The 25,282-nt window shown below is 57.4% G+C and overlaps 2 protein-coding genes across 4 annotated transcripts in view; one reads left to right on the top strand and one right to left on the bottom strand.

Annotated features, from left to right (window-relative positions):
- Positions 1-19,322, top strand: part of THRA (thyroid hormone receptor alpha) — a 24,557-nt gene extending 5,235 nt beyond the window's left edge. Inside the window, exons 1-10 of one of the 3 annotated variants that reach the window (XM_004764618.3) lie at positions 16-126; positions 5,360-5,720; positions 8,122-8,189; positions 8,794-8,894; positions 10,988-11,135; positions 11,782-11,987; positions 12,945-13,091; positions 13,693-13,951; positions 14,578-14,705; positions 18,429-19,322. In XM_004764618.3, coding sequence (XP_004764675.2) covers positions 5,668-5,720; positions 8,122-8,189; positions 8,794-8,894; positions 10,988-11,135; positions 11,782-11,987; positions 12,945-13,091; positions 13,693-13,951; positions 14,578-14,705; positions 18,429-18,845 — 1,527 coding nt within the window. In that variant the 5' untranslated portion in view covers positions 16-126; positions 5,360-5,667 and the 3' untranslated portion in view covers positions 18,846-19,322. Of the gene's footprint in view, positions 1-15; positions 127-5,359; positions 5,721-8,121; positions 8,190-8,793; positions 8,895-10,987; positions 11,136-11,781; positions 11,988-12,944; positions 13,092-13,692; positions 13,952-14,577; positions 14,706-18,428 lie in introns of those variants that run through there. The other 2 variants (XM_045070254.1, XM_045070253.1) reach the window with 2 other exon arrangements.
- NR1D1 (nuclear receptor subfamily 1 group D member 1) lies at positions 18,852-25,282 on the bottom strand. Its single transcript, XM_045070289.1, has 8 exons — positions 25,252-25,282; positions 22,191-22,526; positions 21,907-21,995; positions 21,659-21,803; positions 20,643-21,286; positions 20,144-20,329; positions 19,373-19,583; positions 18,852-18,910 (listed from the first exon to the last, which is right to left on the bottom strand). Exons 1-8 carry the CDS (start codon positions 25,280-25,282, stop codon positions 18,852-18,854), a joined length of 1,701 nt encoding a protein of 566 aa, XP_044926224.1.

Raw genomic sequence — 25,282 nt, 5'->3', positions numbered from 1 at the left:
ACATCAGCGAGTGGGTGTGTTGTGCGCGCATCCATGTGTGCGTGTTTTATGCATGTGTGGGCTGGGGAGGGCTCTGAATATCTGCTGGAACCTGGCACCGGGAGCCAGCGGCTCTGCGCATGCGGGGTGAGTGTGTGTGTCTGCACGTGTCCGTGTGTGTGCCGGAGACTCAGCTGCATTTACTTGCTCGAGCGCGCGCGCCCGCCCGCGCGCGCACACGCGCGATTCCTCGCGCTCTCTCTCTCTCTCTCTCTCTCTCTCTCTCGCCCTCGCCTGCTGTCTCTTTCGCGCGCACACGTTCTCTCTCTCTCTCTCTCTCTCTCACACACACACACACACACTTACACACACAGAATTTTCAATCTCTCTCTCTCCCCATTCCCTCCCTCCCCCTCTCCCTCTTCTCTAGCACTCGCGCGCTGTCTCTCTCCCCCTCTCCCTTCCTCCCTCCCACTCCCTCCCTCCCTCCCTCTCTCCCTCTTCTCCCTCTCTCTTTCCCTCCCTCTCTCTCCCTCTCCCCGCCCCCTCCCTCTGCCTCTGCCAGTTCTGCTTGGGTGGGGGCTAACTCCCGCGTCCCTGGGGTGCCTGGGAGAAACATCCCTGCCTTTCTTTTTGCCACTACCATTCCCTTCCCTCCTCGGCGATGCTCCCCAGGGCTTGCAGACAGCTCCTTTCTCTGGTCTCCTGGGAAGAAGGGAGCAGGGAAGGGAGGACCCCAAGCCCTGTGCCCATGGTGCCATCTGCAACGAGTGCCTTGGCCCCGTGACATTCATGCCTCCAGCGTTCAGCTGCCCTAGCTCCCAGCTCCGATTACCCTGCCCCTGGCTGGCTGCTGGGGGGAGGGTGGGGAAAATGGGCCATGCCCAGCTTGGGGGTGCTCCTAGCTGCCTTCTTGGCTACTTGGATCTCCTCCTTCCGTTCCTGAGGGGAACTGGGGCAGAGGCAAGAAGTTCTGTGGGTTGGCAGGGAAGGGGCTGAACTCTTGAGCGTGGGTGTGGGCTTGGGGGGATAGAGCTGACCTTTGGACCTGGACACCCACCTTGATGGTGATTGGAGCTGTCTTGGGATGGGAAGAGGGAGAGGAGAGCAGCAGGTGGTTAAGGTTATGGGGTTGGGGGGGGATGCACAGTCTTTCCAGTCTTTGATGTTAATACTGGGCATCTGGCCCAAGTCAAGGCTGCTGTTTATGTCTTTCTGTCTCTGATCTGCAGGGGAGAGTTTCCTGTTATATTCTTTGGGGGGAGAGGATCTTTTGTTTAAGGAACCATTCGCCCCCATGTCATATCCCCCACCCCCATCTCCCATTCTCTAGCCTCCAAGGCCCCTTGGTGAGCCAGGAGATCAGACCTAAGGGTCACTGCCCTTAAGCTACAGAATCCCATCTCACTGGGAGCCCTATGAGAGCCCACCAAGCAGTGCTGCCTCCCTCTTCTCCCTCCTGCTTGCCAAGCTGGTGCTGCGTCTGTGTATTCCTCTGCCATCTCATACCTGCCAAATAGTACCTTCCTTCCCGCCTTCACTCCCTTCTTTCCTGGCACCAGGGTAACAGTGAGTTGGGTGGGGCCGGCCTACTCAGTCCCTACCTGAGAATAGAATGGGGTGACCTGGGCCCAGAGCAGGGGACCTACCCCTTGAGGCTGGTGTTGTGCTGTAGCCTTCACTCTCACCAGGCTCCCAGGGGCTGTTGGTGTTTGCGGCCACCCGTGGGAGTACACGTGGGCCCCGGTGCCAGTGTGCACACAGATGCCTGTTTGCATGTGTGTGCCCCTGTGTATATTTGGGCTACAGTGTACACCCGGGCCCCTCATCATCACCCTGTTGTTGCCCGTGGTGTGGAGCCATTATAGCCAGGTTATGGGGGGGGGGGGATACTCCCCCACACACACCCTAGCATCAAGCAAAGGGGAAGGGGAAAGGGAGGCGTGAACCTACCCACAGCACTATTAATAGCCCACATGCCAGGCCACCAAGAACCAGCTGTCACCGTGGAAACCATTTCTGCTCCCCCTCCCCCAGCCTCCATGGGGTGGGACTTAGGCGGGGCGTGAAGCACCCCCCACCCATCTTTCTTTGTTACCTTTCTCTCTTTGTCTCCCCTCTCCTTCATTTGTCTCTCCTCCCTACCTCACCCCTTCTGTCCCCCATCCCCCATCTCCTGGCTGCCTTTTCCTCTACTTCATTGTCATCCTAGCTCTAGCCCCCCATCCCTGCCCATCTCTTTGTTCTTGCCCCTCCTCATCTTTCTCCCCCTCTTCCTCCACCATCCCTTTCGCCCCTCTCCTCCTCCTCCTCTTCCTCCACTTTTTTCCGGCCCCCTCTATAAGTGTATGTCTTTTCCTCTGTGGTTGGCAAGGAGGAGGGCTGGGCTTTCTTCAGAGCCTTAAGGACAAAGTCCAGGGGCCCCAGACAGATGGGGCCAAAAGCCAAGAGCAGACACTCAGAGGAGTGTGTGTAGAATTGGGGGCTAGATTCTGGGGGCCGAAAGTCCCCTTGGGCCTGCAGGACAGCGGAGTGGGGCAGTCCAGCAGTGGGAACCTGGCATAATGCCCACGGATGCCGCATTGGCTTCTTGTCTCTGTCTCCCCCCTCCCGCCCCCCCTCCCAGTCGCAGAAGCACTTAAGCTTAATGAAATGCTTCTCCCTCTGTGGGCACCTTGCCCATACTGTCACCCAACAGCTCTTATCTGACAAAGAGGGAGTGGGTGGCCAGCCCACCCGACAGGTGGGTCTTGCCATCCCGCTGTCCAGTCTAGTCTCAGAACCCCGTAGCTCCACCTCTCCTCCTTCAGGCTGAGCCTGCACCCCTGCCGGCATGCACCAGGAAGGAGCTTGGGGAAGTAAGCTGGACTCCAGAAAGTGGGCAGAAAGGCTGCTCTTTGGGGTGGGCATTCCTACCTCACCTTCCCCCGTCCCCCACTGCCCTTCTCCTGCGTACCCCTAACATAGGCTCACAGGATCTACACCTTCCTGGGTGCTGGGCCTTCCACTTGCTCTGTGTGGCCTCAGAGGCTCAGGTATGGCCCTAGAGACCAAGGGTCCCCAGGGGTCTCCCAGCTCTTGCTTGGTGCCACATAAGGGTGCCCCAAGCATGAGGGCAGCACCTGGCTCCTCTGCCCATTGCCAGGGGTCGGGGGAGCCTGGTTGCACCCACGGGCACCGGGGCGCCATTCAGCTGGGCACAGAGGTGGGGCAGAGAGGGAGTGCGCCCCTCCCCCCAGCAGGCATGTGCAAGCCCTTGGCAGTGCCCAGACACATTTGGAGTTAAGGCCGGGCCGGGGAGGGGGAGGGGAAAATAAACATGGTGGCTTAGGTTGGCGCTCCCCCAGGTGTGCCCTGTAGCAACTGGCAGCGGCAGGGTGCAGGAGGAGGGGGTCCTCTAGGGCGATGGCCCTGGGGCGGGAGCTGCCCTGCCATGTGGGTGCTCCTGGTGTGCCCTGCCTGGCCCGGCCCCCAGTGGCTCATACCGGTGCCCATGTACCCTGGCCCTCTTTGCCTGCCCCCAGGGCCCACTCCCCAGGGCTGCCCCTCTTTCAGCATGCCCACTCCTGTGCTCGCCTCCTCCCATCCCTGGGGGCACTTGGGCCTCCGGCTGGCGAGTGGATTTTTCCAGCTTCTGTAAACAAGTGGTGGCAGTGTGCCAGGTGGGCAGGAGACAGGCGGGGGCAGCACCGCGGCCAGGGTGTGCCAAGCACCGAGGCACAGCCTCCGGGGGGAGACAGGGAGACACCCAGACCCAGAGAGACAGAGACATTCAGATACAGACAGACGGACCAAAGGAAGCCTCTCTGGGTGCACATAGACATGGAAACAGAGGCAACAGAAAATAGCCCTCGGTTGTCCAGCCCAACCCCCACGACTTCCCTGGCCCCTACCCCTCAGTGCCCTGGCTAAGAGTGGAGGCCCTAGTGCCCAGGCCCTGGGCATCCCCACCCACTCCCTCTCCTCCCCCTACCTCCACCCCTTAGGGCTGGCTACGCCATTATAAATTTATAACAGGAATTTCTTCACAAGCCAAGAAAAACTTGACCTACTTTCTTGACGGCTCCCTGGGCTAAGGCTCCCCGCTCATTGCCCCCCCACCAACCCCAGTCTCTTGTCCAGCCCCCGGTGCCCAGTCCTGGTCTAAGGGGGTAGCAGGGGCACCACGGGCCACCTTCCTGCACTCCCGCCAGGTTCCTCGTGGTGGGGGCTCGCCTGGGTGCAGAAGCCCTGTCCTGTCGCCCTGCCCTACCCAATGACCTGACTTATCTCTGTCTCAGCTCCCACCCTGGCTCCTTATCAGTTCCTGGGGGTGGGGCAGGGGGCCCAGGGGCGAGGTCTCTGGTACAGCAGCCACGTGATGGAGGCTGTGTGTGGGGGAACATCACCCTTTGTCCCCCTCTCCCAGGCCCACACCTGCCAGTGTGTGCCAACCGTCTGCCTCCGGTCTATAGTCTGTGGTCAGAGGGGCAGCGGGGAGGAGGGGAGACCCGGGCTGACACTATCCTGGACCGCAGCGAGGGGGCCAAGGCTGGCCTCGGAAACAGGCCATGAGGGTCTACTCCCTGAGCCACCAGCTTGCTAGCTGTGTGAATGGAAATGAGCGATCCAGCTGTCGGAGCCTGGATCTTCATCTCTGGGGTTCTGATGCCCGCTTCAGTTATTCATTCTGGTGGCATGGTAGTTTCCTTTCCCCTTTCCCTGCTGTCCCGGTGGGTGGCAGCCCAGCCAAACCAACTGGGAAGTCTGGCCCTCAGACTGGGAACTGTGCTTGGGGACCTTATACAGGAAGTTCTGGAGTATCCCCTCCACCCCGGCGGGGGGGGGGGGGGGGAGGGAGTCATAATCTGGTTAGCAGCAGGGGTTAGCCTGGCTCCCCACTGTTTCTAGCACCTGTTTCCATGAAGGCACTCAGGTGGGCATTCTGGAGCCCTGCGTGCCGCCCCCACGCCCCACCCTTCCTTCTCAGGTACCCCTCACGTGTGTGCTGGAAACTGCTCATCTTGGGTCCGCTCTTTCCCTATATTACCAATACATCTTACAAAAACTCTGCTAGAGGGCTAGTAACAACAGCCAACGATTAATGGATACTTATCAAGGGCCAGACCCTTGACTGAATGTCAGGCTTGACATTCATGACCTGGTACATGATTTCCTCATTCTTTTCCTCCAGACCTTCCCAGGTCGGGGGCTCCAGTCTTGCCTGCTGCACCTGCTGATCTGACGGGTTGTGCTAACCCCCTCTCCATGCTTGCCCTCCATGCCCGCCACCATCTTGTTAGAAGCCCCTAAGAACCCAGACTATTGCCACCAAAGGAATCCTGTCTATGCACTCCCACCATGGCGCTGCCTTATCCCCACCTCTCTCCTGTCTTTGCAGGGACTTCTGGACAGGACAAGACTCTAAAGCTACTCTCCCAGTCCAAGACACACACCCCCCAGTCCCGCCTCGGACCCAGCTTGCCCTCAGTCCTACCACCTGCCACTCCCTGGCCACTCTCACCGCCCGTCCCCCTTGGGGCACAGGGCATGGTGTGAAAGGCCAAGTGCTGAGGCGGGCACCATGGGTGCTGTGCCCTAGGACCTGGGTGGCAGGGGGTGGGTGGCCTGTGGGTGTGCCGGGGGGGCCGTTGTGCCCACCCCAGTCTCTTGGCGTGCTGGAGGGCATCCTGGATGGAATTGAAGTGAATGGAACAGAAGCCAAGCAAGGTGGAGTGTGGGTCAGACCCAGAGGAGAACAGGTAATGGGTCCTACAGCCGGGTTGTGCCAATTCCTGGGCATGACGTGCTCATCACTTGGCTCATCACTTGGCTGGGAAATGAGAGCTGAGCTCGGGCCTTTTGAGCACCTCTGGAGGGATGGGCATGAAACCAACAAGCCTGCCGCCTACCTTTGCCCAGGAGATGAGGTCATGGCCACATGTGACAGAGAATTAGGCACTTGGATTGAGAGATGTCCGTTTCGGAGGGGGGGAGGTGACAAAGACCAATTACAGGCGGCAGGCACGCGCCTCGTCTCTTGACAGTGCTGGGAAACCTGGCATGCCCTCCCAGCGTCCCTCAGCCCCCCTCACCTGAGCATGTGGAAGGCAGGCAGTCTTGCCGTTTTCCCCCTCTGCCTACCAGACCAGTGTGTGGCCCAGAAGCTGTGGTGCCTGGGACATGACATTTAGGGCACACGCACCCGTGACTGTTGGTCCCAGCCCATGCTTATATTCGGAACCTTTTGGGAGCCCCACAAGCTCTTCCTTGTTCATGAGCAAGAGCGGGCACTGCCGTGGCGCTCCTCCCAGGAAGTGGAAGTGAATGCCAGCTCTGAAGGGTTTACTCACACGTGGAGGAGGACTCAGCCCTGCTCACACAACTAGGGATGCGTTACCTGGGAGCTGCGTGGCTCTTGAGGAGCCCGGAGGGTCTCTGCTTCCCCCATCAGCCCCAAGTGGCACAGAGCTCTGTCCCAGTTGGCATGAAGTCCCAAGAGCTGGGTACAGCCTGTGCCTATGGCCAGGGAGAGGGTGGGGGTGGGGGTGCTCTGGGGAGGAGTGTGGCTGTTACCTTGGAGACCAGATCTTGAGCCAAGAGGTCAGAGGCTTGGCCAGGCAAAGCCTTGGGGCTCGAGTCTAGGTCCCCAGAGGGATGGAGGAAGTGGATGAAGCTGGCACTTGGGTAGGGCACCCTAGGTATCCCTCCTCAAAACCCTCCCCAAACCCAGGGGGGCTCTGAAAAAGATCTGGCCTGTCACTGCATGGCTCTCACTTGCAGCCTTCTGTATCCTTCCTGCCCAGACTTCTGTGAGTCTGGGCGAGTCTGCTCCTAATTCCGGGAGAAGCAGGAATGCAGGTTCCTGGTCCCCCAGAGCTTCTTGCCCTCCCCCATCATCCTCCCCTCCCCCAAGTCCCTGCACCACCTTGTGGCTCTCCCTGGAACTGCACCCAGAGGCTGTGAGTCGTCACTGCTGAAAACCGCCTGCTCAACGGGAGGTGGGGGGGGCGCCTAGCTGGCTTGGAGTTCTCCCATACCCACTCCTGCTGGTGGGAGGAGGGAGATCTGAGTCTCCAGTGGTTGTAGAAATCAGACAGGGGTAATCCCCAGGGGTCCCACAGCGCAGACTTGTCCGGGACTGTGACCCTGGCCAAGGTCACTGTGTCAGTGTGTTGGGAGCTGCATCAGGCTCCAGGGGGTGGAGCCCTGCAACATGGCAAACGCAGGGTGGGTGTGGGAGGTTATACAATCCGTGCACGCATGTAGAGGCTTATGTAACCTGTGTGTGCTGAGGTTATGTAACACGTATGGGCAGAAGCTGGTGACATACATGTGCAGTGGCTGAGGGGTGCTAACACCTTGCATGGAGGGGCTCAGAGGGCTTGTCCTGGCTCTGACGCCAAGGTGCAGCCTCACCAGGTGCAGGTGGACTTCCGGTTTCTTGCTCTGCTAAATGGAGGCCACGAACAGGGTGACGCTGGAAGTGTCTTCTTATTCTCATGTTCCAGGTTCCAGGCTCTAGTGGCTCAGCACTATATGTTTTCAATCACTGTGGTTATTCATGACCAGGAAATCAGGCAACATGTTTCCTGGGGGGAGGGGTGGTATTGGTAGGAGTCTGTCCAGGGGGTTGTATAACACATGGCCTATCTAGAGGTCATATAATGCACTTGAGAATGCCCTGAGAGTTTCATGGATACATAGATTCTGGTGTTTATTTATTCTTCTTAGGTTTATTTTGAAGGCTGTGTGGTTATTCACGTGCACTGGTCTTATGTTAGGAATTTGTGTGTGCTCTAAAGGTTCTATAGCTCTAAGCATGTCCTGAAGATTCTTTTTGCATTAAGTGTCATGTATTGAAGGCTTAACCATGTGGATTTCTTGTAGACTGTGGGTGTTTAAGGTTCTCAAATGCATGCATGTGTGTGTACGCATTTGGGCCCTAGAACGTGCCTGTGTCCCAGCCAAGCCCTTTATCTCTCTCCCCAAAGCTTGTAGATAGCTGGACCCTCGTCAGTGTTGTCAGCTGACCTAGGGGTAGAGGTAGGATGAGGACACAAGATGAAGGGAGTCGGGCTTGGGGATTATGTAAACCTATTGGCTGAGAAGGGGGCTGCCCCAAGACTGCTCTGTGATTCTGCCCACTTTGCCCCCATCCAGTGCCAGGTCACCAGATGGAAAGCGAAAAAGAAAGAACGGCCAATGTTCCCTGAAAACCAGCATGTCAGGTGAGCCTGGCTGTGTGTTCCCTCTTTCCCCGCCCTCAATCCCATCAAACCAGCTCTGGGATCTTTTGGGGCCTGGGCGTGGACCAACAGCTTCTGTATCCCTTGGGGAGAACCTCCTAGAGGGTTTGGGATGGACTTTTCTGGAGGTGAGAGGGGTGATAAGGGCATGCCCCAACCTTTGAAGATGGATCAGGTCAAGAAGGGCCTCTTCCCTCCTCCGCTAACCCCCTTGCCTGAGGTAGCCCCGCCCCATGCCCCCAGATCAGGGTCTGGGCTAAAGGGCCAAGGAACTGTATTCCCCTGAGATGAGCTGCTGACCTGCGCTTCTCCTTCTCCTACATTCCCCGCCCCTCAGATGCAGCAAGAGAAAATCCTTGAATGGGCAGTCGGAAGAACTGGGATTCTCTATGTTCTTAGGGAAGGGGATGGACAAGGTGACCTCTGATTTGTCTCCAGGATTCTACCTGGACACAAAACCCCGTCCAGGAGGCTGGGCTAGGGGATGGGCCAGGAAGGAAAAGCTGGGGGATGAAGAAAGTGTAGAAGCCTCTCTGCTGGGGGCCCAAGCCATGCCTGCCTGCCTGCCTCCCTTCCTCCCTCCCAGGGTATATCCCTAGTTACCTGGACAAAGACGAGCAGTGTGTCGTGTGTGGGGACAAGGCAACCGGTTATCACTACCGCTGCATCACTTGTGAGGGCTGCAAGGTATGGACCAGCCAGCTCCTGCCCCTCCCCCACCACCTAAGCCCCCATCTCACCCGCCTTAAGGCCCTCCCCACCCGGCAAGGACAGCCCTCTAAACATGTCACCTGAAGCCCACCTGTTGCACCCCCATTGCTCTCTTTCATCCATTTGTTCATTCACAGTCTCTGCTCTGCCACTCATACATACGATACCTAATTTCTCTGGGCTTCAGTTTCTTCATCTATACAATGGGGATAATCCTGCTACCTACTTCAGAGAGGTGTCGGGAGAATTAAATGAGCTAATTCATATAGAGTATTTAGAACAGTGCCAGGCACGTCAGAAGCTCTCAGGAGACCCCAGCTATCGTCCATTCATTTGGTGTATCAGGTATGAGAGATGTAGTATGCACTCGACCCTCCAGCTGCTCACAGCCTACCAGAGAAAGGCACGCTAGAAACAAGCATTGTTTTTCAAAATGTGGTTCAGGGGCCACTGGTAGTGCTAGTTCAGTGCTGAGTCTTGGGCTCTGTTCCCATCGTACTCATTCAGAACTTTTCGTGGTGAAGCCTTTGTGGACTCTGCCTTGAAACAGGTTCCCAGTTGCTTCCCCTGCACCTAGAAGAGGGAGAACCAGTGTTTGAGGGGGGCATGGTGGGGCCCAGAGCAGGAGAGGATGCCCAGCTGCCCCTGGGCAGACGGGACAAGGTCACGGGCTTGGGGAGCCTTAATTAGGTCTCACTTTGTTCATCTTAACCTGTGAGGGTTTTCCAGGATCATCACCTCGTGAAAATGTAAGACATTCCAAGAAACAAAAGTATTGAAAAATATGTTAAGGCTTCAAGTTTCTCTCTCTCTCAGTATCAACCTCAACAAGAGCCCCAGGGATTTAGGGTCCCACAGCAGGATTCCTGGAGGCAATTCAAGCAGGTGTAACATAGAGCAAGGACCCTCACTCTCCACAACAGCTGAGTTCCAGAAGAGCAGCCCAGAAAGACAGAAATGCCCCACCTCCCAGAGTCTGATGCTGCAGGTCTAGAGTGAGACCCAGGAGTTGGTATTTTTTGTAAATGCATTAGATGATTTCAATGCCCTGCAGAATCAGTGAGCTCAGCCCTTTGGCCCGTACCTCACTTGGGTCATTCTGGCTCTCCTGCCCCTTTGGGCAGATCGCTTAATCTCTCCAAACTTCAGATTCCTAGTGTCAAAATGGGTTCCTACCTCAAGGGGCTGACACAGCATCAAATGTGATGATGCACCAAAAAAAAGAAAAAAAGAAAGAGAGAAAAAAAGAGGCTTATGTGTGCCCCACAGTGAGTGGTCTGCACATATTAGCTCTTGGTATTGTTCCTGCCCTCTTGCTTTTTTTTTTTTTTTTAAGATTTTATTTATTTATTTGACAAACAGAGATCACAAGGAGGCAGAGAGGCAGGCAGAGAGAGAGGGAGAAGCAGGCTCCCTGCTGAGCAGAGAGCCCAATGCGGGGCTTGATCCCAGGACCCTGGGATCATGACCTGAGCTGAAGGCAGAGGCTTTAACCCACTGAGCCACGCAGGCGCTCCTGCCATCTTGATTCTTGAGGTTTTTCCTTTAAAGCAAAGATGAAACCCAATGTCTAGACTTAAAAAGTTTCTCTTAAAGCTCCTAGCATCCATACACAATGCCTTTTCCTGAAATTTTTTTTACACCCCCGATTTCAAGAATTCCACCTGTGTGAGCAGCAGACCGCATGTATAAGGACGGTTTCAGGAAGGAGGAGTTTTATTTTCTGAATTGTTTAGCAAGATGGAAAATGAGGTATCCGTTGGACTTCCAGAGCTGCTCTTCCTTCAGGCGTCCTAGCACATGACACCATCCCAGGCTCATGACTCTGTACTGTGGTCCTCATCTTACCCCTGCCACCACCATCACCCATGCACCCCTGCCCCTCCGCAGCCTAAGAGCTGAGGGGACATATTTCTAAGGTCCTTTGGCCCAGCCAAGGGACCCTGGACTTGCTGGTGTCAGGAGGAGACCAGCTTCCCTCACTCATCCCCCACGCCCCAGTGAACTGCATGGTCGGTCAGAGAAGGGGAGGTCCCGATCACTCCATGCTCCCTCTCCCTCCACCCCAGGGCTTCTTTCGCCGCACAATCCAGAAGAACCTCCATCCCACCTACTCCTGCAAATATGACAGCTGCTGTGTCATCGACAAGATCACCCGCAACCAGTGCCAGCTGTGTCGCTTCAAGAAGTGCATTGCCGTGGGCATGGCCATGGACTGTAAGGGGATTGGGGGGCAGGTTGAGCCAGGTGGCTGCGGGCGGGAGAGTTCGGATCTGACTGTTTCCTGCCAGGGGATCTTCAGGGCCCACACCTAGAAAGGCAGAGTGACAATCCGGGTCAGGCTGATGGTGGAATTTAGTCCCTGCTGCCCCTAACCCCCCAGGGAAAGAGGAAACAGAAGATCCCTCTATGAGCCCTACACGTGGGTCCCAATGCCCACCTGCCCTTCTGCACACCAGGGCCTTAGAGTTGTTGGGCAGAAAGAAGTCCTGAGTACCCCAGCCTAGCACAGTGTTGTTGACTGTAAGAGAAGCCACCCCACTTTTGGGTGAGAGAAGGCAACTTGGATCTGCTAGGGATCAGGGGTAGCAGGTTCTTCTAGTAACCACTGCTGTCGTCACCCTTTAGCCCAGGACGTAATAGTCATCCAGATCCACTCAAATTGGAGTTGACAATCCCAGTTGATTATCCTGATCCAGAAGTTGAGGGGCACAAGTTGTGCCCCCCAACATCTAGGTGATTTGGGAGGTCACTTAACCTTTCTGGCCTTCAGTCTCCCAACTTGTATATTGGGAAGAGTAGTTTCAGAGCAGGCCGTGGAGGATGCTATGCAAAGGGCATCGTGTCTCTTTGCCGTTGACAGTGGTTCTAGATGACTCTAAGCGGGTGGCCAAGCGCAAGCTGATCGAGCAGAACCGGGAGCGGCGACGGAAGGAGGAGATGATCCGCTCCCTGCAGCAGCGACCAGAGCCCACTCCCGAAGAGTGGGACCTGATCCATGTTGCCACAGAGGCCCATCGCAGCACGAATGCCCAGGGCAGCCACTGGAAGCAGAGGCGGAAATTCCTGGTAAGGAGAGAGGGGCCTCAGGGAGGGCGGCGGTCAAGTGCCCGGGAGGCAGAGCGAGCTTAGAGCCTTGCCTCCTTCAGGAAGCCTTCTCAGTTTAATCCGATCTGAAGATAATGCTCTCTGCAACTTGGCGATCCTGAATCATGCTCCTGTGTGGGGGTTGCTGCCTGTTCCGTCTGACTGGGGGCTCCAGGAATACAGGGCCGGGCCTTCCTCGTTGAATTTCCAGAGAGCAGGGGCCATCTCTCTTCTTTTTCCTGCCCATAGTGACTGGGAGGAGAGGGTGAGGACAGTTATGTAACAGCACTTGGGGGCACCTGATGGGTGCCAGGCATTGTGTTAGGCAAAACTGAGTGCTAAGTGAATGGTCAGCTGGGGTAGAGATGGATGGTTGGTTGTATGTGGCAAGTGAAGGCAGAGAACTGGTGTCTGCTTCCTGGGGGAGTGTGCCAGTAGACTGGCAAGAGCACAGGCTCCAACCAAGCACATGTGTGTATATAATGGTCAGGAGTCAGACTGCCTGGGTTCTGATCCTGGTTCTATCACTTACTAGTCGTGTGACATTGGGCTTATTACTTAGCTGCCCTATGCCTCAGTTTCCTCATCTGCCAAACGGTGGTAAGTAGAACATCCTCCTTGTAAGGTTAAATGAGATATATAAAACAAGTTGCCTTGTGCCTAGCTATTAAATATTCAATAACTATAGCTTCTATTATTATTATATTACTTCTACTACTGTTATGGTCATTGTTATTATTAGCCAACTTGGAGCTCTGGCTCTGATCTTTTCTCTGCCCCAAGGTGAAGGAGAAGCCTTAGGCCCAGGACACAGCTGTCCTGGGTACTGGTAGCCCCACTTCCCCAACCTGCCTTGGAGCTCCCCCTGGTGGGCAGGGAGCCTCAGTGAGAGGTTGAAAGGGGGCTGCAGCCCCAGCTGACCCCTGTCTCATCCTTCAGCCGGATGACATCGGCCAGTCACCCATCGTCTCCATGCCGGATGGAGACAAGGTGGACCTAGAGGCCTTCAGCGAGTTTACGAAGATCATCACCCCGGCCATCACCCGTGTGGTGGACTTTGCCAAAAAACTGCCCATGTTCTCCGAGGTGAGTGGCAGATGGGAAGAGGCGTGGTGCCACACTGGAGGGGAACCTGGGGCTGCTCCCTGGCTCCCCCAGTGTCAGCACGTGCTCATCTGAGGTTCCCTGGACAGGGAACAATTCCTGGTCAACACACAGTGAACACACATCCAGCACGCACACACACACGCACACGGCTGAACAATGCCTAAGGAACTAAGAGGTTGCAAGTGCCCAGTCTCCCCAACCCCTCCCTGCCCTTCTCCCCACCCCACCCCTACCTAGCCACTCTGGCTCTAGCAGCTTGAATGTTCTCATTTCAAAGAGCGCTAACTCTGGACCCCAGCTCTCCTACTGGCTGTGTGACCTTGGCCGTGCTACCTAACTGCACACCTCATGTTCCCCTTCTGCAGTGGGGCGGGAGATAATGACGGGAGCTAACTCAGAGGCATAATTGTGAGGTTTAATGACATGGGTCATGCCCGTGGCCCAGAGCAGGGTTAGCTGTTCAGAGTACACCGTCCTGGCTGAGGCCAGTGGTGGCCTCACAGCTTGCAGAGGACACTCCACAAGAGATGCTGGAGGTGGGGGGCATGCTGAGTGTTCCTGTGGCCCTGCCGCTCTACAGCTGCCTTGCGAAGACCAGATCATCCTCCTGAAGGGGTGCTGCATGGAGATCATGTCCCTGCGGGCGGCTGTCCGCTATGACCCCGAGAGCGACACCCTGACGCTGAGCGGGGAGATGGCCGTCAAGCGGGAGCAGCTCAAGAATGGCGGCCTGGGCGTGGTCTCTGACGCCATCTTTGAACTGGGCAAGTCACTCTCTGCCTTTAACCTGGATGATACGGAAGTGGCTCTGCTGCAGGCTGTGCTGCTAATGTCAACAGGTACCTGCCTTCTGGCTGGGGGGGCTCGGAAGCTTCCAGGGGCCCAGAGCTCGGCTGGGCCCTGGGCCTATCACTGTCCTCTTCCTCGAATCCTACAGTCTTTCTCTGTCTCCCATGCTTACCTCTGTCACCAGGCTCATTCTCTGCCCCCTAACCCCTGCTCTGTCACCCATCCGCTCCTTGGTTCTGATGTCCAGGCCCATCTGTTGCATCCCCCTGCCTCCTCTGCTCCTTGTCCCATCTTCACCCCATTCTTTCTCTCACCACCCCCCATCTGCTCTCTGTTGCCTGCATTTGCCTTTGTTCCCCTACCTGCCCGGTAGCTTCTGACCCCCATCCCTCCTCTGTCCTCCGTCGCCGTGCTCTGCCCCTCTTCCCCTCTTCCCATCAAACCTTCTCTTTGCGCCCCCCCCCAGTCGTGCCCTGTCTCCAGGTTTCCCCGGCTCTTCACCCTCTCAGTCCCTTTACCTCTCCAAACCCCCAGGACCCCAGTCTCCTCCTCACCCCTGCCCTTGCTCCTGCGCCTGCACTGCGCTGTGTTCCCCTCGCGTTCCCCACCACCGGCGCCCCGCTGCCTCTGCCTCCCTTCGTTCACTCACCCTCACGCGCCGCCTCCTCCCCTGCAGACCGCTCGGGCCTGCTGTGTGTGGACAAGATCGAGAAGAGTCAGGAGGCGTACCTGCTGGCGTTCGAGCACTACGTCAACCACCGCAAACACAACATTCCGCACTTCTGGCCCAAGCTGCTGATGAAGGTGACTGACCTCCGCATGATCGGGGCCTGCCACGCCAGCCGCTTCCTCCACATGAAAGTCGAGTGCCCCACCGAACTGTTCCCCCCACTCTTCCTGGAGGTCTTTGAGGATCAGGAAGTCTAAAGCCTCAGGCGGCCAGAGGGTGTGCGGAGCTGGTGGGGAGGAGCCTGGAGAGAAGGGGCAGAGCTGGGGGCTGAGGGAGGCCCCCCACCCCTCTTCTCTCCTTCCTCTCATCCTCGGATAGATTCAGCTCCCACACACCCCCCCCACCCCCGCACTGCCCGTCCCTCCTCAGAACCTCCAGCCCTGGGACAGGGCAAACACACGAACTTGCTATGAAAAGGACAGTGTGGGAGGCTGGGGGACCGTGTCCTACAGTTCCCAGGACCCCGTCCTCTAAGAAGGTAGGGGAAGGGAGGGAGAACTAAGAGGGGACAAGCCATCTTGACCGTAGGGGATGGAGGAATGTGGGGTGGGGGAAGATGCCCTCTACTCAGCCCCTACACACACATACAAGAGAGAGCCCCCCCACCCCCCTGCCCAGTTCCTTGACTGAGGTTCCCCCTCCAGGCTAAGGGCCTCTCTGCTTCCCCAGATGCCTGGGTGCAAAGAAAGGCTTGGCTTGGCTCCTCCCCCACTGGAGGTTAAAAATTAGTCATTCTAACTGCACTTTGGAAACCAGGCAAGGGGAGAAGATAAATGAAGAAAAACTAGACAGAGAGAAAAAGAAAAAAAAAAGAGTGAGCGACTGATAGAGAGAGAGAGAGATGATATTAAGTTATTAACCGAGGCTGGCCCCCTCCCACCCCTAAGCACTTTGAGAGCTGCCCCTCCTCCCCCCAAATCAGAGAGAACTGCCCCCCATACCAGGTCCCCGAGGGTAGGGCTGCCGATCAGAGCTGTGAGTTAACACAACAGGGTCCTGGCCATCCCTCCTTGCCTTGCCCCTCCCTCTGTGCCCCTTTGGCACCCCCTGCCCAGTGCCCCCTCTGCTCTCTACCACTCGTGCCCGCTGAGTTCCATCTACCTCTCACGCTGGATGCCAGCCGGCCCCTCACCAGCCTGCCCTGCTGCCCACACAGCCCCCCTTTCAAGTGCCCAGTCCCAGGGACCTCTTCCTGTCCCCCAACCCCTTCCACACCTTGGCACCCACACAGGAAAAACTGTGGCTTCCCCTCCTGCCCTCCTCATACCTGCAGTATTAGCTACAATCCAGATGCTGCTGCCCTGGGGGGGCGGTGGGGGGCCGTGTGCGTGAGCTTCTCCCAGAGCCTCCACCCCCTTAGGACCCTGTCCCCATCTGTCTTCTGGGCTCTCTCTAACCTCTGCCCTCTTTCTTCCCCACTCCCACTCAATGCACTAACCCAGACTCTGGGCAGGCAGGCACCAGAATGGGGGGTGCCTAGACAAATGGCACTTAGTTGGGGCCCCAGGGGAGGGGGCGGTTGGTGCTCCTCCTTTTTTCTTTGAAGCTCTTTAGGCCAGCCGCCCCTCTGCCCCTAGGACCCCTTTCCCCTCTTCTTTTCTCTAATTCAGGGACTTTGGCTTGAGCCACCTCCCACCCTCCTGGGGAGGAGTGCTCTGTTGGTCTGCACTTGGGTGAGCTGCTCTCCTCCTCTTCCTTTTGGCGATTGCCCCGCTGCCCACTCCACAGGGGAGAGAGGGAGGGAGGAGGTAGCCCTCCCATGGGTCCGGGGAGGAGGGCGGGGAGGGACAGAGCAGACCAGAGGGCCCTGGGCTCAGGGCTGCATGTCGGCAGGGATGGATGGGTGGACACAGATGCCCCCGGAAGCCATGGGGAATGGGGCAGGGGCAGTGGGGAGGGTGCCAGGGCTTCCTGCGCTTTGCACTATTGGGGCAAAAATGTCTTAAGCAGTGGGGAACCTGCCACCCCACCCTGACCCTCAGCCTGCCACAGCCCCCTACACACACACACAGAGACACACACACATACACACACACGGGAAGGCAATGCTATGCTGCCCATCAGGGCGTGTCCTGCCCCTGCTGTCCAGGTGTTCTGACGGGGGTGGAGGGCCTGGAAGGGTATCTGCTGTCACCTGTGCATGTGCCTGCCCTGCCCTTGGGCTCGTGGGCTGCCCCTGCTGTCTTTGTCTGTCTCTATCCTCTCTCTCTCCTGGGGTACTGATTCCTGTATTACTCCAGTCCCATGGGTTAGCCCTCTCGTACCCTCCTCTGGGGGTACACCACCCCTAGGGGCCCAGTGGAATTCCTGACCTGTCTGCTGTCTCCCCCATCCTTCCATCCCCACCTCCACCCTGCACCCCCATCCCCATTCTCAGCCATGGACATGGTGGAGAAAAGGCCTTGAAGGGGCTTGGCCTCTTCCCGGCACTTGGGAATCCCTCCCCACCCCCAATCATATGAGCTGTGATCCCCTACTCCTCCCCCATCTCTGACCCCTCCCCCCTCACTCTAGGTGATGTGGGGCGTATGTGTGCGTTTCTCTGCGTGAATGTGTGAGCAAGTACACGTGGTGGGGCAGGAGCCAGGGGACTCAGGAGCGCCACGCACCTGCTCTAGAGAGGCAGCTGTCCCAGTCCCTGCTTTGGAAGTGGGGGACAGGGCCCTCTCCTGGGGGCCATTGGTGCTAATGAGGGGGATGGCCTTGATGTGGGTGCTCAGCATGCCTCCCCCAGTATTGGCCCAGGGCACTAGGGCAGGCGGGGCGGGGCAGCAGGTGCAGTATTGGTGGGAGGAGGGACTGCTGGGAATGGGCCAGGCCAGGACAAGGGGGTGCCAGAGCCATGACCACTCCCCCGTGCCCACCACCCACCTCTCCATCTCAGTATCCCCCCCATCACTCAGAACACACATACCTCATCCAGCCTCCTCCCTGCTCAGCCTTGGGGAGGGTGGGGGTGGAGGAGCCCCTACCCCTTCCCCTGGTGGCGGGTCTACAGGGCTGGGAGAGGGCAGGGCGTGTGACACAGACACCGTCCATAAGGGGGACAGTAATTCCTGCCCCAGGAACTCCTGGGTGGGGGGAGGGGGCACTTCCCTGGAGGCGCTACTGAATGTATGAGAAGCTGGTGCTGGGGTTGGGGGGAGGGGGGTTATGGCCAGAAACAGGGAAGGAGGTAGGTCCCCTTCCCCAGGGAGGGGTGGGGAGACCGGTAGGGGTGACTTGGGGGGCTCCTACTCCTGCCCCACGTTGACAATCAGTATGTCTGTTACGTGCGATTTTTCACCCCGTTGTGTTTTGGGTCAGGATTTTAAAGAAAGATATTTTTATGGTAATTGTTGCTCGTCTATTTTACTATATATTTATGTAATAAATATATGATGAAAATAACCCCCTTGGGCACCCCCCTTAGACTTGTGTGCTGTTTCCCTGTATCCTCCCATCTGCTGGCAGAGTACCCACCCCACAAACTGACCAGATGGAGAGGTGTGCCCCAGCCTTGGCAATATTTCCACTCCACCGCCCCCACCCCCTCCCCAGCCCCAAACGAGCACACATCACAGAAGCCAGCTCAGCTGTGAACTATTGGATTTGAGACAGGAATAGAACAAATCGGGGGGCTAGAGAATAAGGGAGGGGTGGGAGAGTGACTTAAATAGGGGAGGATGGGAGGGTCAGTGATAGGGGAGGGAGGCGGTTATTTACAAGAAGGCTCGGGGGGCCAGAGGCTCATCTTGGAATATTTTATAACAATATAAATAAGATTCTGGTTTGCTTTTCCTTTTCGTCTCGTAAAGGAGAGAGAAGTGCAGAGTTCGATTCTGTACAAGGGGGCAGCGGCAGAAGGCCGGCCGGGCGGGTCACTGGGCGTCCACCCGGAAGGACAGCAGCTTCTCGGAATGCATGTTGTTCAGGGTCCGCAGGTCCGGCAGCTTGAGCAGCAGCTTGGTGAAGCGGGAAGTCTCCGAGGGCCGGTTCTTCAGCACCAGAGCCCGAAGAGCCCGCAGCAGCGTCTCCTGGAGCTGCTCCACCGAAGCGGAATTCTCCATGCCCGAGCGGTCTGTGGGGAAGACGACAGCAGTGAGGCGGGCTCCCCGAGCTCCTCTGAGGAGGAACCGGAGGAGGCCTGCGAGGAGGTCTCCAAGGAGGTCTCCGAGGAGAAGGAGGAGGAGGAGGAGGAGGACGCGGCCGCTGCCGGTGCAGCCTCTCCCTGAAGCCCCTCAGAGGGCCCATGGGGAAGGAGGAGGAGGGGAGCGCAACTCCTCCTCCCAGGAGGTGGCTGAAAGCTTGGGAGCATGGGCTCAGCAGGGCTGGTCACCTCCCATCCCACAAGGCCACTCTCCTTCCCTGAACAGGCCAAACAGCGTCCAGGCTCCCTTGCTTTTCGCTCTGTAGTTCCCTCTGCCTGGGCTGCCCTTCCCCCTTTCTGCCTGGCAATATCTTACTTGTCCTGTGAGGCCCCACTCAAGTGTCACCTCCTTCCCCAGCTCCCCCAGGCAGAAATAGTTGTCTATGCTTCCAAAGCCCTTGGTTCATGCTTCTACTGTGACACTTATCTCACTGTTTTATAATTAGTCGGGCATGAGTCTGTCTCCCCAGCTAGACTGTGTCTGAATCATGTCTGTATCCCCAGTGCCCGGTGCAGGGCCTGGCATAGCGTAGGTACTCCATAAAAGGTGTGTTGAATTGAACTGCGTCCGCCTCCTCCCCGGGGTCAGGCTCAGGCGAGAGCTTGACCTACCCGCAGAGACAAGCACCACCGCGGTGAAGAGGCCCAGCTCCTCCTCGGTAAGCGCCAGGGAGTTGAGTTTCTCGCTGAAGTCAAACATGGCACTGAGCAGGTCGCCCATGCCCATGGCTCCGAGTTCCTGCAGGCTATAGGTGGTGCGGCTGAGGAACATCACTGTCTGGTCCTTCACGTTGAACAGCGATGCAAAGCGCACCATCAACACCTAGAGGGGGGAGGGGGCAGGGCCAGTCATCCTCGGGTGGGGTGGGGTGGGGACCACTTGCCAAATTGCCCCTGAAGTTTTCCAGAGGGTTTCACTGGTGCTCCCTTAGATTTCTCAGGAAAGAGCGAGCGTGGTTTCTGAATGGGCAGTGGGGTGGGGGCGGGGGAGAGATGGAGGGATGGGGAACATCACCCCGGCTTTGGAATCCAGCAGGCTTGGGTCTGAGTCTTAGCTTTGTCACTCCCTGTGACCTCGGGCAAGGTCACAAAAGTTCACCAAAGTGAATTTGCTCATGCCTAGAAGGGGGTAGGGGGTAGCAGTGTGCCCTAAGGTGTTCTTTTAAGGCAATGGGATGTGCTTAGACCTCAGGTGAGATGATAGGAGACCCAACCATCCCAAGGCAGGATGGGGAGGGATTCTGCCCCCTCCGGCAGTCAGAGTCTGCCAGGACAGATAGCAGGGTTCCAAAGCCTTTCAGAGCCCCTGCCCATCCCAGACACCAAGTCCTTCTGCTGGATCCTTCCCAAGGTCAAGAACAGGGAGTATAAAGGGTCACTCACCTCAAAGGTGCCAGCCTTAAGCAAGGTGACCTGGTCGTGCTGAGAAAGATCACGGAAGCCAGGGATGTGCTTGGCAAACTCTACCACCTCCCGCACAGCAGGTGTGAAGCTCATGGAGAAATCCTCCCAGATCTCTTGCACGGTTCTCCCACTGCGTCCGTGTGGGTACATGTTCATGGGACATGCCTGGAGAAGGAAGGGATGTGGGGAGGCGAATGTCAATCAGGCTGACTCAGATGGGCTCCCCCCACCAGCAGGGCTGGACCCTAGTTTTGGCTTGGGTTAGGGGCTGTGGTCCTGGAGGATGGGTCTTCGAGGTAAAGTAGCAATCAGGTGTCAGGTGGAGATCAGGGATTGGCAGGCAGAGCCCTTACTGTGGGGCTGAGCATCCTCCCTTGGCACGAGGATATTCCCGCATTAGCGTCCAGGCACACCCAGCTGCCTTCTGCTAGATCCAGTCTCCCAGGCCCCCTGCCCACCTCACCCCCAGTGCCCTCACCAGCAGAACGTTCTTGGAGTTGCCCTGCCGTGGACTGTTGGCAGGTGCTTCGCCTTCGGGGGCTGGGTACACATGGGTGGGACAGAGGCGGTGCCCGTTGCTGTTGGGCTGCTGGCAGCTGTGGTGGGCAGAGCCAGGGGGCCAGGCGGGAGGGTAGGAAGAGGAAGCCTGGCGTAAACCGTTCAGGGCCTCATTATGACGCTGAGCAGCCATGATATTGTTGTCAGTGGGGACAGGGGGGCAGCCCTGACTCTCCCAGCAGTGTGGAGTGGTGGCCGGAGGGCTGCCTGACGCATGGTTGGCATTGAAGTTGCCCGGTGAGGTGCCCAGCTTGTCATGGGCATAGGTGAAGATTTCTCGGTGGGCCCGGGCCACCTGGGATATCACATCCTCCACTGTGGGCTCAGGACTTGGGGACCGGGGAGGCGTCAGCTGTTGTGGGAACTGGGAGAAGCCCACCAAGGGTGAGGGGGCCGGAGCGGGAGGTGGTGAGGGGCCCAGGGGGCCTGGGGTCGGATGCTGGGTGGGTGAGGTTTCCAACGGGCACTGGCTGCTCAACTGGTTGTTGGCCAAGTTCATGGCACTCTGCATCTCGGCAAGCATCCGCTGCTTCTCTCGTTTGGGGATGCGCCCAAAACGCACAGCTGTGACAGGATGAGAACAGCGTCAGGAAGTTCTCAGACACACTCACGTGCTTCTCTTCCTTCCTTCCTCCCCAAAAGGGCAAGGCCCTGAAGGCCTGGGGTTCCACCTCAAAATCAGAACCGAGGCCATGTCCACTGAGGGGGGGTTTTCCAAGTAGGGATAGCCCTAGGAGGTGGCCAGAGGAGCTAATAGGAAAGAAGTGTGTTTATCCAAGAGGACAAAAGACAGGCGTCCCCGATACAAAAGGAGACACAAGATGACGTGTCTCCGTTGGGACTTTTTTTAAAGGGAGGGGATTCACTCAGAAACTTTGGGTGGAAGGAAGGGAGGGGGGCGTGTGGCAGTGAGTGATGCCTGTGGCACTGTCTTACCATCTCGAGACATGCCCACAGAGAGACACTTCTTGAAACGACACTGCTGGCAGCGGTTGCGATTGATGCGAACAATGGAGCAGTTTTCATTCTTCAGACACCTTTTGTACTGGATGTTCTGCTGGATGCTCCGACGGAAGAAGCCCTGGAAGGACAGGGGCAGCTATAGAGAGCATGTCCGTCCAGGCCAGGCGTCTGTGTCCAGAGGACTGAGGTCACCCCGCCTCCGCCCTGACCCCCTGCCTCACCTTGCAGCCCTCACAGGCATGCACACCATAGTGGAAGCCCGAGGCGACGTCCCCACACACTTTACACAGGAGCACCATGCCATTCAGCTCTGCGGGAAGAGAGAGGCGGCAGGTGAGCGGCAGGGCTATCTGAGCAGCCCCAGATGGGCCGGACGGCAGTTGTTGCGACTCTAGGAGAAATCCCTGAGGCCAGGGAAGGCCCTGGGAAGAATCGTGTCATGGGGGCCCCAAGGCCCCACCTAGGCCTGGCCGCCTTTCCCCCAGTCAGCTGGCAATTTACGCACTGGTGATGTTGCTGGTGCTCTTGCTGGGGGACACGCGGCTGCTATCTTCCAGGGCCACTTGTAGACCCCCGGGGGGGTTCCCATTATAGAAGGAGGAGGAGGATGAGGAGGAGGAAGATGAAGAAGGGGAGCCGTCATCACTCAAGCTGGGTGGAACGCTCCCAAAGGAGCGAGCTGGGTCCTGGGTGAGGGAGCCCGTGGGCGACGGTGGGAAGTAGGCAGAGCAGCCTTGCGCCAGGGACTGGAAGCTGCCATTTGAGCTGTCACTGTAGAGAGACTCAGGGCTGGTGCGGCTTGGGGAGGAGCCGCTGGAGCCAATGTAGGTGATGACACCACCTGGCAGGAGAACATGAAGGAAGAGGGTGTCAGCCGCCATACACCTTTGGTGACAGGGCACCAATCCGCTCATTCCCCCCACCTGCCTCCCCCAGACACTGCTGGATGTTCAGAAGTTAACCACGTGGAACCCTTAATCTTGGGAGTCCCAGGAAGAGCTGCACTGAGCAACTTCCCAACACATACCAGACATGACATGGCCCACCAACATCCCAAGACCCTTCGCAGGGTACATTCAGTTTCTGCCTTGGGTGTGAGGGCTCTCCCTAGAGGCAGGACCTCTGCAGGCATCTCACATATGCACCGCTCCCCTGGCCTCAAATGCCTTCCCTGGGAATATTGACAGCAGCTAATGATTTAGTTGTCAGAGGCAGACCAGAGGATGGGATGAGCTGTTGAGACCCATTCAGAATGCCCAGTTTTCCCTCCCCCACAAAAAAAATGGCTGCCAATGTTAACACCAAGACCATTCCAGGGATGAGACTATGGAGGGCCAGCGAGCCAACACTAAGGAGAGTAGAGGTCTTACAAGAGTAAACCAGTTACATTCCCCCAAAACTGGGAGACCTATTCTCCAAAGATAAGGTATTGAACCTGCCCAGTCTGATTCCCCTGGCCTCCAAGAGCAAGTGTCAGAACAGATTCTCCCTCTGAGTCAGGAAAGACTTAGCAGTGCACATTACAGGAGGTGGACATGAAAAACAAATTGTCCAGCCTAGGACTTTGGAAATCCCCTTCTAGATCTCTTAGCCTGGTGACAAATGACCTTGGCTCTCTGGCCATTCAGGGACTTTGGCCCTCTGGTTACATTGCCCGCCAGGTGGCTGTGTTCCCATGATAAAAGCAGGAGAAAAGGTGACCTGCCTGCCACTCCTGTACCAAGCACTGAGAGACTGGCCTGCCACAGGCAGGTTGGAAGAAGGGAGGATCCTAGGACACGTGTAAGCCGACACAAGCCATGTCACCATGTATCCAGAGGCACATGTCTTGCTCACCCACTGACACACACTGAGCTGGGCAGGGCAACCTTAAAATAGCTCAAGGTTGGTCAGGGTGAACCCAGTTCCCAGTAAAATAGTTGCACAACAGATCAGCTCCTACAGTTTCAGGGTTTAGGTAGGGGGTGAGGATGGGATATTATCTGGTGGTAAATGAACATGACCTAGTTCACCCATCCCCCAAAGGATGGGTGAGACCTTCTTTCAAAGATATTCCTAACCTGGAAGTGAGGGACATGCCTAAAAGTGTCTAGTTCTAGGTTTAGATCTATCACAAGCAACTTGATTTGTGACCTAGAGGAAATGAACTCCCCTCTCTGGGTCTCAGTTTTCCTTTCTGTGAAGGAAAAAAAGATAAAAGCTTCACTTATGATTCTGAGATGTAGTTGTTCTGGGGAAATCCTTGTGACAAACTGCTGCTTGCTTGGTGGGGGTGGGGAGTAAGACAGTGTCTGCAGGACTAAGGAAAGAGATGCTCCAGGAACAGTAAGAATTTGGAACGTGGTGAGGCTGAGTCTAAAGACAGTAAAGTGAAGTAGGTGCAAACAGAATAAAGTGGAAGGAACTAGGAGAAGGGTGTCTAGATGTGAGGTACCACTGAGGAGTGTAAACATGAGGCCACGAGAGGTCAAGGATGGCTCCATCTTACTCTGCTTCAGTGATGGGGAGAAGGGGGCCCCAAGCAGGCGGACAGGAAAAGGAGGCAGGCGGGGGCGGTGAGTCAGCCCAGCTTCACCCAGATCTTGGCGGGGCGGGGCGGGAGCCGGGCCCTCAGCCGGCCTCACGTCCCCACTCCACGTGTGCGTCTTGCACGTGGCTCCCCAACGAGGAACCCCGGAACTCGAGGCTCCGCCCCCTCCGCTTCCCGTCAATCGAGAGCAGCAGCCCCGCCCCCGCCCCGCCCCTCCTGGGCCTCTGGGCCCTGGGCTGGGCCCCAAACGCCAGCCCGGCCGGGGCAACTGAGGGGAGGAGAGATGGGAACACGCGTTGCCGGGGCGACCGGGGGCGGGGCGGAGCTCATTATGTAACGGGGCCGGGATGCAACGACCAATGGGGTGGCGGCCACGGCTTCTGCTGAATGAAAACAAACGCAGCACGTGGGCCCGACTCCGCAGCCATGTGAGCCCTCCGGGCCTCCCGGGCGCTGTGGGTGTCCTCCCTGGGGCAGGGCACCACTCAGCCGGCTCCTCAAGTGCCGCTCCCTACTGTCACTGAGGATTCCCCAGTGAGATCCGACCCATTCTCCCAGCCCCTCCCGCCTGGTGCCCCTATCGCCCCACTGCTTCTCAGGTTCCCTTGAGCATGCAGGAACTAAGGGAAGAGGAAGGAGGGGGGTCCTCTTTCCGAGAAGGCCAGGCATGCCACAGCTGCAGGCGAGGGGGGAGGGGAAGATAGGGGCGTTTGGTGCTCTTCTCCAAAGCTCCCAGTCTCTCAAAACTGTGCATCTTACCACACGTACCCGCTCTCCTTTACCTCCTGCCCGGGATACGAGTCCTTCAGGCTAAAAGGAGCTTTGGGACTCTGAGAGCTGGTGGTGCGGCGCTTCCGGGCGCATTCCCAGGACGAACAACTCGCTCTGGAAATCCCAGCCTATGGTCCCCATTATGCTAGCAAATCCCCAGGCCGGGGGAGTCGCCAGTCCCTTACAAAGTTCCTCTTGTTCTAAGGTATATATGGAAGTGAGGAGACCGTGACAAAGGACGATGATAGTAAAGGAATTCCGGTACCTGTGTTATTGTTGGAGTCCAGGGTCGTCAT

Source organism: Mustela putorius, unplaced genomic scaffold, assembly GCF_011764305.1.
Source record: "Mustela putorius furo isolate JIRA1106 unplaced genomic scaffold, ASM1176430v1.1 tig00003962_pilon_pilon_pilon, whole genome shotgun sequence".
Lineage (NCBI taxonomy): Eukaryota > Metazoa > Chordata > Mammalia > Carnivora > Mustelidae > Mustela > Mustela putorius.
The sequence above is the reverse complement of the archived record's forward strand: the minus strand, read 5'-3'. Positions and strand labels throughout refer to the sequence as shown.